The sequence below is a fragment of the Neofelis nebulosa genome, chromosome 2, assembly GCF_028018385.1.
Source record: "Neofelis nebulosa isolate mNeoNeb1 chromosome 2, mNeoNeb1.pri, whole genome shotgun sequence".
NCBI classification, from domain to species: Eukaryota; Metazoa; Chordata; class Mammalia; order Carnivora; family Felidae; genus Neofelis; species Neofelis nebulosa.
In genome coordinates, this window is record NC_080783.1 from 197,668,151 (window position 1) to 197,680,207 (window position 12,057).

Consider the following 12,057-nt stretch of genomic DNA (forward strand, 5'->3'; position numbering starts at 1 on the left):
ATATACTTTTTTTAAGTTTATTTATTTTGAGAGAGTGGAGGAGGGGAAGGGAGAGAGAGAATCCCAAGCAGACTCCGTGCTGTCAGCACAGAGCCTGACACAGGCCTTGATCCCATGAACAATGAGATCATGACCTGAGCTGAAATCAAGAGCCCACGCTAAACCGACTGGGCCACCCAGGTGCCCATACCTTTTTTAAACCTTCTTTTTTTTTAATGCTTAAAAAAAATTTTTTTAACGTTAATTCATTTTTTTTAATTTTTTTTAAATTTTTTTTTCAACGTTTTTTATTTATTTTTGGGACAGAGAGAGACATAGCATGAACGGGGGAGGGGCAGAGAGAGAGGGAGACACAGAATCAGAAACAGGCTCCAGGCTCTGAGCCATCAGCCCAGAGCCTGACGCGGGGCTCGAACCCACGGACCGCGAGATCGTGACCTGGCTGAAGTCGGACGCTTAACCGACTGCGCCACCCAGGCGCCCCACGTTAATTCATTTTTGAGAGACGGAGACAGAGTGTGAGTGGGGAGGGGCAGAGAGAAGGGGAGACACAGAATCTGAAGGAGGCTCTAGGCTCTGAGCTATCAGCACAGAGCCCGATGCCAGACTCCAACCCATGAACCATGAGATCGTGACTTGAGCCGAAGTCAGATGCTTAGCCAAGTCAGATGCACAGCCACCCAGGTGCCCCTGAACCTTCTATCTTTAGTGGTCTGTTTCAGTGACACTTAATCCAGGTTTTCCTGGATTCCAAAGCTCCTGGCGCCACGCTCCTTAGGAAGAGATCCTTAATGTCATGTTTTCATATCCAAATTCCATATTTCTTATTTCTATCTATAGCACCCTTAGCCTCCCACTCCCCAGACTGCAGCTGTCTTGGATTCCTCTTAGACTTCTATTCCCTGCACTCATTCCGTGGTTATATTGACGTCCTTTCCATTCGAGGCATAGCTCAAAGCCAGCTTTCCTTTTCTTTTTAAATCAGCACGTTATTTGTCTGTTGGGATGAATGGCCATTTTTGTTATCTATATTCGTTTTTGTGTAAAAACAAACGTAATACTCTCCCCACCCAAATAATTTGTCTCAACTCCACCTAGGGATCCGTGTGTTTGGAGGAGGCTGCAAATGGTAGATGTTGAGGTATCTGTTGAACGGACAAATTGATACGATTCTGGCAGTTGGTACTTTTCTACCTCACATCATTATTGGCCGTATGTACGCCTCCCCACCTGGAATGTAGTGTTCCTCCACCCTTTTCATTTCATTCCTCTGCCTTGCACGTGACAGGGTTCCCTGAGTCATTATAAATGCCTAATCTCCCAATATATACTTAGAAGCAGGAGCCAGAGCCCCTGCTTCCAGTTCCGTCTGGAAACTTCCCGACTGTGGTCTTCCCTAAGCCTGTTTCTTCATCTACCATAATAGCACCTACCTCACAGGGCTGGATCGTTAAAACATTTGTTGCTCAATGCTTCTCTTAAAGAGTTATGACCCTCTAAAAATTAAGGGAACGAGGGACGAGGGGCGAAGAAATAGAAAGGGCAGGTACGCCGGATAAACTGGAGAACAGCAGCGAGGTCCTGGCTGAGGCGGACCAGCAGGGCGTTCTGGAGTGGCAGGCGTTTCGGCCAACAGCGGGTCCGGCTCCGCCCCACGTGCCTTTGCCTGGCTGCGATTGGCTTAGCTGCGGAAGCCTAAGACTCTCATTGGTCGCCAAGGCCTGTCTGTCCAAGCCACCTGACCGGCGTGCGCAGCGGCCTCGGTAGACTGTTCCTGTGTGAGGGTCCCGAACTGGCAAGCGGGGAAGCGGCTGGTCGCGGACCTCGCAATAATGTAACCGGAAGTCGGGATCAAATGGACTAGCTGCCCCTGGCGTGGCCACGACTTTCGGCATGCACATGTGGGTGTGCCACCGCGTGGGCTCAAATCCCTGCTGGGACATCAGTCAGCGTGGCTTCGGAGTCAGTCATTCACCTACTCAAGCCTCAATTTCCTCCTGAGACAGGGGTAACTGAAGGACTTCATAAAAACTGCGTTTCGTTCCTTTTCCTGCTCCTATTCTTGCTAGGACCCGCACCCCCACTTTACACATGTCTCATCGTGCAAATAGCATATGTCCTTGTAAGGGACAGGGAGTTCATGATTTCTTTAGAATAAATAACATCTAAGGAAGGACCAGGTGAGAATAACCAGCGGAAGCTATCGTATGCGTATTCCAGACCACTGGCCTCGACAGTTCCAGGTCAACACCCCCTGGCTCCAAAGAATAACTCTTGGGCCCTCCTCTTTGTTCTAGCTGGTTTCTGGATGCCTGCGAGGAGTATACACCAGATCACAATCCTCAATAAAAACCCCAGACCCCCAGCAAAGACGAAGCTCTCTCCTTTCTGAGTCTCCCACTCTACCTGCACTCTTTCCATACCTTCAATAAACTCTTTCACCTCCTGCTGGCTCCTGTTTGATTTCTACCCTTGCGTGCATCCAGGGACCCTCTTGACTGGTTCCCTGGGACCCCCTCTGGGTCCTCACCAGGGCTGCCAGCATCACTTTTCAGTCATAAACAGGGATGGTGCCAATGCCTACCTCAGAGGACTGGGATCCAGTAGACACTCGGGAAATGGGGGCTCTTTAATCTGGTGCCCACTTTGCAGACCTTTACGTTTTCCCCCTAGAATGTAGTCTTGGGGTGTCTGGTAGGTCGCGGGCCTCTCCTGGGGTCTAGCTGCGGGACTCTGTGATAACTTTCCAGGAAAAGCGTTTGTGGGAAAAAAACAGGACTGAAAAGGAAAAGGAAGGTTCGTACTACTCACTGCTGTACTCCTCCCTGAAAAGAAGATATAAAACCAAGCCGTTTACCCACCTGACTGCGAACAAATGTCGCTGATAGTTAGCAAGAAAAAACAGGCTTTCAGTTTTTAACATGGCCCCCAAATGCTGGAGCCTTCTAGTGCTAATGCTTACAGGTGCCGCTTTTCAGGGTTGTGTTCCTCATGGATTTTTTTTCCCCCAGGGAAAAAAAAAAGTTTTAAGTCAATTCAAAAACGCAGCAAAAGGCACAGTTTATCTATTTCTATTTTGTGTTCCAGCATTTAACCTTTTGAACTAAGCAAAAAAGTGCCACTTAGTTATTGGATAACATTCTTTTTTGTAGGGGACCAAGCAAGGGAGTGTGTGTATACTATACTGGTGAAGGGATATACCCATAGTGTTTGAATCGCAAACACAACCTTAAAGGTGGGAATAAGAATGGCATCTACTCAAGTCTTCTCATTAAAGAAAAAAAAAATTTTTTTAATGGTAATACTTGAAGAATAAGGAAGAAAATTACTTTTGTTTCCTAATTTGTCCTCAGCCTTCTTTAAATAACACATCTTAGTATTGAATCCTACCTTTCCAGTATGACATTTAACTTGAATAAAAAAATGATTTAATTCAATTCATTGATGGAATTCTAATGTGTAGCAATTAAGTTCCATAGTGCTTAGAGAGTGTTCTGGTTCCTTCTTCAAAAACAAGACATAATTTCAATATCGTATTTCAGTCACATATTCCTAATGTAGTTTTTATTAATCTGTAAGTACTGGGTGAATTCCCAGAACGCAATACCCATAATCAAATAAAACCCAAATATATCCCAAAGTAAAAATGGACTAGTTTAAGACTACCCAATAATTTAGAGTGTTATTATTTGTCCTAATGAAAACTTTAAGGAAACATATACAGTATCTTGACATTTCACAAAAATTAATATCTTCCTTTCAGATAAGGTTGAGAACCAGTAAGCTGGAAGGTCAAATGGTTCAAATGCCCATTGAGGCAAATATAAGGACAGAGGGAAACCTTGAATAGGGGTCCTATTTTGCACAAAAGACACTGGGAAGATTTTTTAAAAATACCTCATCGAGGTCCCATCTGCCAAAGATTGTGATTTGCTTAGGCATCTGTGTTTTTAAAAGCTTCAGAAGTGGAGCGCCTGGGTGGTGCAGTTGGATAAGCATCCGACTTCAGCTCAGGTCATGATCTCACTGCTCGTGAGTTCAAGCCCCATGTTGGGCTCTGTGCTGACAGCCCGGAGCCTGCTTCAGATTTTGCATCCCCCACTCTCTCTCTGCCCCTCCCGGCTCATACTCTCTCTCTCAAAAATAAATAAACTTAAAAAAATAAATAAATAAAAGCTCCACAAGTGATTCTAATATGCAGCCAAGGCTGAGAACCATGGTCTAGGCAGAAATGTTCCCCTTTCTCCCCTTAAGGGTTGAATAAATATAAATGTAAATGTAAATATAAAGTTACTCTTTAATGAAGAAATTTAAGTGGTTGTAAATAATATCAACAAGGGATTAAAAGATTTTCCCAATGGGAAAATCAAGCAACTATATAATGGATTTGTATATCTAGAAATCTGAAAGAGCAAAGCAGAGTATAATAAATTCCTAGATATACTTTATAAGCTGTATTCCATTTAACAATGTTTGTAAATGATCTATCTAATCAAGTCTAAAGGTAAAGAGATGACTGGCATTACCCTGGTCACTGGTTTCCAATCTCAAGGTGGTAAGTATCCAATGGCTTTTGAAACGGATGTGAAAAAAAATAAAGAGATGGAGAAAAATGTTTATCCTATTTCAGTATTGAAAAGCCTCGAAAAGTTAAGAGGCCCTTGGCTTCTCTTGTGTGTGGTTTATCACTTATTAACATATTTGACTTTTTGTTGGCATCAATACAAATTCCGTAGGGAAAAGACTAACATGTTAGAAGACGAAGTGTATAGATCCTCTGTGGATTTCACTTTTCTGGTCTATTCATGGCTCCATTAGCATGAATAGTTAAGAAACTCCTATATCAAAATAAAATATTAATTATACTTCACAATATATAAAGCCACTGGCTAAACAGTGCTGTTTCTGTGATAACCTGAATTTTATCATTAAAACTCTTATAACTAAAGTCACATCCTTTACATAATATTTATTCTGTATAGGATTTATCCACATACAATGACGTCAACTTTAAGACAATTGACTATTATTTGTAAAAGGCATCTTATAAAATCGAGTAATACACAACACACCTCAGTGAATTAAGCTGATATTCTAGGATTCAGAAAATCTGATCATTCTAGTTCCTATTTTTGCCATTGTTTCACTGGGTTGTCTTAGGGAGGTTGCTTTACTGTTCTGTGCCTCAATTTCTTTACCTTTCATGTGAGAGAACTGTTCATAGATATGTAGAGAATAACATAAAAATTATTAAATACTTTGTAAATATAAAATGCTATATAAATGATAAATAGTAATACTGATCCACTCTAATATAAAATAACATAGAACTTTCCATGTATAATCTAAAGTTTGGTCCTCCAGTACCTATTATTATCAGCCTTCCCAGTTAAATAATCTTACACTATGTCACTTTTAGTGATTTTCCACAGTATTAAATTTCCATAGTATTAATTAATTTAGGATATATATGTATATATAGGATATATATGTATATATAGGATATATATATATATATCCAATATGAGTGGAAGTTTCGATATATCTTAGCATGACTTAGCAAAATAACTTTAATGAATTCAGTCTGAGCTCTTAAGTAACTGACACACCAAACTTTCTTCATCCATTAAGCAATGACTTGGTGGCATAAAAGCAGTAACGGTGCTTGTTTTGATTTCATTAGTCAAAAATACAGTGTAGAAAAATTTGTTCTTCAAAAGACATGCTAACTATAGAAGGAATATTGTACAGATGAAGGCTGTGAGCTGCTGCTCTAGGAGACCCTCTGATTACCAGTTTATCAGCACGGTGAGTAACAGAGGTAATGAAGTAAGACCGCAATGCTCAAAGGGAATTCAAAGAGTTCCCTGGTTCCAAGGTTTTCAGTACCGCACTGCTGAGCTCTGCAGAGGTGTCTGGTGAATGGCTCACAGAGGGCTTTAGCAAGAGCAGCTCTGATTTTAGGGTTTCGCCCACCTTAAATGGTGGGCTTCTCTCTGCAACAATTCATTTGAAGAAAGGGTTTCTTGGGTTAAAAAAAAAATCTTTTAAACCACCGATCTAGTCCATGTTGCCTCCTCCAGCCACTAGGCACGACTGCAGTATTGCTTTATTTTGCAACACTTCTTCCCATCGCCACACACTCTTGAGGACCACACAGTTAGAAAGGCATTCACCAGCTGATAAACAGCATTACTGTAAGAGCAAACTTTGTTCTAACCAACTCCCGCTATTTTGCTAATATGAGAAAAAAAAAAAAAAACCCTTGGCATAAATTAAGCTTACATTAAGAGATTACACCCCTATGTAACATTTCCCCACATTTAAAAGCCAAAGACTTTTGTTTTCTCAGAAACCATTACTGGACAGTCTCACTCTGGGAAAGAACTGGTCTTTAAAGTCTTCGATACATATGATATGATAACTGGAGTTATTATTTACAACTTACAAACATGTCACAAATGTTTTTCTTTTAGGATACTAAAATGGTAGGACAGATGAGCTGTCTAGTTTGATGAGCCTGATGGCTGTTTTGTGGGGATAGCTTGTTGCTTGTTATAAACAATGAGAAAGCATTATTTCAGATAAGGTGCTGGTGGCACCGTGTCCAGTGGACTTTGCTGACATTTATGCTGATGTTCGCATGCAGAAGAGAACAGCATAAAAGAACATTTAGATCACAGACTAAAGTGCATTAGAGCATACACATGCAAGCACTAATCATCCTCATGAATAAAGCTCCCATCACTCATTTTTCCTCTTGGCTCCAAGGACTAAAAAATCAGATAATAATTTTAAAAGATGCTACCATCTGGTGAGACTAGAGGATGACAAGTGTTCCCTCCCTCATTTGGATACAACTTCATTGTTAAGACTCCTGATTCAGGAACAGTCATGTTGGGAGCACAGTGAACTCAGTGCATACCATCCAGTCTTGAAGCGAATGGAAATTTACCGTCAGGGGAATCTTGAAAAAAGTCTCAGCATTAAGTACCATAAAACAAAAACAAATGGTTAGTCATCTATTTATAAAAAATGTTTTAGAAATTAACCATTTTAGCCCTCAACTTGTATCAAAGGACAATCACTAATGAAAGAATGAGAGAAAGAATAAAATGAAAAGGATCATATTGACATATGTTATGACATTTAGAAATACAGTATAATTTGATAGAGAGCCTCTCTCTATCAAAATTAAATCAGATCAAGCTTAATTGTAATAACTTGCAGTGACCTTTAGTAAGGTCAGGTTTTTTTGGCATTTAGATTTTATCTTCAGAACTAAAATAATGCTTCTCCAATTTAACTGTATGTTTAGAATGTTCCCTAATTCATACAGGGGAGGAGTTTAAACTCACCTTTGTTTCCTTGGGGAAAAGTTTGTTTTGAAAAATTACATAAACAAGATAAGTAAAAATGCTTAAAGCATTTAAGAGAAGAATTGGTTCAAATAGTGTTATATATAAAATTTACATATAAATAACCTGACATTAAAAACATGTCAAAAGACACTGTAGGGACATTACTGAGCACTCTTGGATAACTCTAGTCCAAGTTATTATATGTTGTTAGAGATTATTAAATTCTTTCATGCTTTCTGATAGGCTTCTTTTTCTAATTACTGCAGATTGGTGAGGTTTGACTTTAATTCTTTGCCATTTTCCAGAGACAATACAGGGAGAGACAGTTGGAAGAGGGCTGTGTAAAATCAAAACCTGTCTGTCACAAGTCCCAAAGCTTAAACTTTCTGACCTTAATTTCGTCATTTGCAAATCAGAGGCAATTAATATTTACCTTGGTGATTAAGTGAGAAAATGTGTGAGACAGCACTTTAAAAACAATAGAGCAGAAAAATAAATGTTAGAAATCATTCTTAAGAACTGGTAACCTCCAATTTTCTTGTGTATCGTTTTTGGTTGTTTTTTTCTCCTGTAGAGAGGAAGAGGATTACATTGTCAGATCTTCACAAACTGCCTTGACTTTTAGGCAGTATTAGTTCCTGCTTTAGAAAATGAGGTCTGTATGTAATCTCTGGTCTGCCTCTACTTGAGGTTTTTGTTTTTTTAAAACAACACGGACTACGTAAGAGTAATTTTTAACTTCATGACAAAACATTCAAATATGAATCGTTTCAAACATTTTTGATTTGTCTTCTGCCATGATCCTAAAACAATATGTAGCATATTGGGATAATGATAGGTTGCTTTAGATCTGAAATTAATAGAAAGACTTATCAGTTCAGTCAGATTGGGTGCCAGACCCTTAAATGTGCTCTTACCTGGTTCCCTGTGAAAATTCAGTATTCATAGGTTGTGTTTTTGCAACACCTTGAAATTCTCTTACATAAGGTTTGGTTGTGGTAAATTTATTTAAAATATTTTCTTTGAGAAAAGTTTGCTAAGTAGATCTTCCAGTATTAAAAGGGGGAAAAAAAAAAAAGAGGATTAATTGTTCATCCATCATGCCAACTCAAGCTAGGTCTTCCTTTCCGGTGCAGCAACATATTTTAGGGCAACAAAGTTCAGAATGGATACAATGACCTGTTTGGAAAGCATGCAAGTTATATTAGGTCATTACTTTTAAGTCAGTCTGATAAATTTGTTAACCAGACTCTGACCATGGAAAGAGAGAGATACAGGAAGTCAATGTAAGTTGCATACACGCCACAGCTCTGTGGGGTCACACGTCAGCTACCTAATGTTGGGTTTTATTTCCTTTTCTTCTTCTTCTTCACTATCATCAACCTGTTGTATGACCAGATCAGCAGACCCATCCTCTACAATCTCCACGTATGATCTATTCTCATCTTCACTCAAGTGCCATCTGGAATCCTTATCTCCATCTGATGGGGACATAAGATGCTGTTCAGCTTCCAAATCAATGGGGAGGCTGTCTATGCCAACTTCAGCAAGGCACTCGTTACAGAGTCTGTAGCGCCTGGTTCCTTCCTGGACCACTTGCCCTGTTAGATCAGTCACGTGGCGTTTGCATTTTCTGCAGATTAGTTTGCATGCCTGGTGAATCTGTGTAGAGATTTAAATAGCGATAAAAAAAAGATTTTTCAAAAGCGGCATAGTTCGAGATCTCGGTACCAGTGCATAAACTTAAGATGTCCAAAACCAAGCACTAATATTAAAATTAACGTCTAATTATTAGAAAAAGATCACAGGTTTTGATGATAAACTGACGTCACAAATAAATACCAACTTTCTCTAAATGATGGCTATAACATTTTTATGATTAATATCACATGCTTAATAATTTCACATATCCCTTAATCCAACAATATTTTGATATTTAAGGTAACAAGGGACACCTTCCAGAATAATAATAATTGCAAACACTAAATATATCACATGTACTATTCTAAGGACTTTATATACCTTAATTTTGGTGAGGGAGAAACCTCTTGTTTTGTGTGTTAATTTATTATTATCAGCTAGAGAAAGAAAAATACATTGTCCCAAATTTAAGTTTATCGAAACATTTTTTTAAAAAAGATTTTATCTTTGGGGCACCTGGGTGGCTCATTTGCTTGAGCATCTAACTCTTGATTTTGGCTCAGGTCATGACCCCAGGGTTGTGGGATTAAGCCCCACATCAGGCTCCACACTGAGCATGGAGCCTGCTTAAGATTCTTTTTTTCTCTTTCTCTCTCTCTCTCTCTCTCTCTCTCTCTCTCTCATTCTCTTTAAAATAGAATAAAAAATATACAGGGTGCCTGGTGGCTTAGTCGGTTAAGTGTCTGACTCTTGATTTTGGCCTAGGTGATGATCTCACAGTTTGGGAGAGATCAAGCCCCAAGTTGGGCTCTGCACTGACAGCATGGAGCCTGCTTGGGATTCTCTCTCCCTTCCTCTCTCTCTGCCCCTCCCCTGCTCGCTCATGCTCTGTCAAAATAAATAAATAAACTTAAAACAATAAAAAAAATAAAATAAAACTGGAGCACCTGGGTGACTGAGTCAGTTAAGTGTCCGATTTCAGCTCAGGTCACAATCTCAACGTTTGTGAATTCAAGCCCTGCATCAGACTCTCTGCTATCAGTGCAGAGCCCGCTTTGGAGCCTCTGTCTCTCTCTCTTTCTCTGCCCATCCCCCACACTCTCTCAAAAATAAAAAATGAGACATTAAAAAAAATATATATATATATACATATACATACATATATGTGTGTATGTGTGTGTGTGTGTGTGTGTGTATAAATTTTATCTTTAAGTAATCTCTACACCCAACGTGGGGCCCAAATCCACAACCTTGAGACCAAGAGTTGCATCCTCCACTGACTGAGCCAGCCAGGATACATATTTTTAGATAGAAGGATCTCTTGTCACTTCTATTAATGAAAGATCCTGTAGACAGAGGACTAGACCAGGAACTGGAAGGCTTGGGTTCTAGCCCTGCTTTTGTCATTTATTAACCATGTATCTTGAAGCAAGTAACTGAAAACAATATAAACCTGCTTCCAGGGTGATAGTCAAAATATCTAACAACTAGCAAGGTAGAAGTACCACCCAAACAGAACAGAAGCCTGACAATCACAATGGACATTGGTCCAAACGACAACATATGTCAAAACAACACAGGCTGCTCTGTGTCAGCCTATTATTATCCCTGCTTCCTTCCTTAACAACTAGTGGGAATACAACTCGGGTTGTGAGAACCAAATGAGTTAATACGTGTGAAGTGCTTTAGAAAAAAGTTGTAAGATGAGTAATTATATGATTATACTTATTAATAAACAGATTTCTTTCTTTCTTTCTTTTTTCTTTCTTTTTTTCTTTCTTTCTTTCGTTTTTATTAATTTTTGAGAGAGAGAGGGTGCAAGTGAGTGGCAGAGAGAGATGGTGAGAGAATCCCACAAGAGGCAGAGAGGGAGAGAGAGAGAGAGAGAGGGAGAGAGAGAGAAGTGGGGCTCACCTGAAGCAGGACCTGAACTCACGAACCGTGAGATCATGACTTAAGACGAAGTCAGATGCTTAACTGACTAAGCCACCCACATGCCCTAAATAACTTTCTTTAATAGCTGTCAGAGCAGAGATTATGGGTTCTACTCTAAAAATCACTATAATTAATTTCATAATGTTGAGTTAATATTTATGGCATATTCATTTAGATAAAATCAGAACACTATGGAAGTACACCACCAAACACAAATGGCCAAAAACCCCAAGAAAACTAATGCAGTGTGGTAAAATATCTAAGAAAATGTATAGGACTACAACTCAGTATAGTTATTATTTTCTACTTAACTCCTGACATATTAATCAGTAAACATTGAAAGTACACAATTTGAGTGTACCTTTATTTCTCCTGAAATAGTAATGTTATGGGTATCATATGTGGTACTGTTTTTGTTAGAAAGTTCTGGCACAGATTCATGTTCATCCCCCATCCCTTCAATTCCAATATGATTATGAAGTCAAAGAAATTAAATAAAACATTATGTTAAAATTGAATATATCATCATGAATTAATTTTTTTTAACTTTTTTTTTTTAATGTTTTTATTTATTTTTGAGACAGAGAGAGAGACAGAGCACCAGCTGGGAAGGGGCAGAGAGAGAGAGGGAGACACAGAAGACACAGAACCCGAAGCAGGCTCCAGGCTCCGAGCTGTGAGCACAGAGCCCTACGCGGGGCTCAAATCCACGAACTGTGAGATCATGACCTGAGCCGAAGTCGGACACTTAACCGACTGAGCCACCCAGGTGCCCCATGGATTCATTATTTTAAAAACATATATCTTCCAGCTCTGTCCACTGAAATAATCTTTTTTCTAAATGTTTATTTATTTTTGAGAGAGAGAACGAGCAGAGGAGGGGCAGAGGGAGAGGGGGACAGAGGATCTGAAGTGGGCTCTGCGCTGACAGCAGTGAGACCAACATAGGGCTCGAACTCACGTACTGTGAGATCATGACCCAAGCTGAAGTCAGACGCTCAGCCCACTGAGCCACCACAGTGCCCCTGTCCACTGAAATAATCTAAGGGGAATGACACCATAGTAACAATGAGCACCCCAGGTGTCCAAAGTTTCGTTTCTAATTTCATTCCCCATTAAA

The 12,057-nt window shown here is 39.6% G+C and overlaps 1 protein-coding gene across 3 annotated transcripts in view; it reads right to left on the minus strand.

Moving 5' to 3' along the window:
- Positions 1-4,954: 4,954 nt before the first annotated feature.
- ZBTB8A (zinc finger and BTB domain containing 8A) overlaps positions 4,955-12,057 on the minus strand; it is a 70,937-nt gene continuing 63,834 nt past the window's right edge. For all 3 annotated transcript variants that reach the window (XM_058718212.1, XM_058718210.1, XM_058718209.1), the window contains one exon: positions 4,955-9,023. In XM_058718212.1, the coding sequence (XP_058574195.1) occupies positions 8,691-9,023 (333 nt within the window). In that variant the 3' untranslated portion in view covers positions 4,955-8,690. The remainder of the gene's footprint in view (positions 9,024-12,057) is intronic.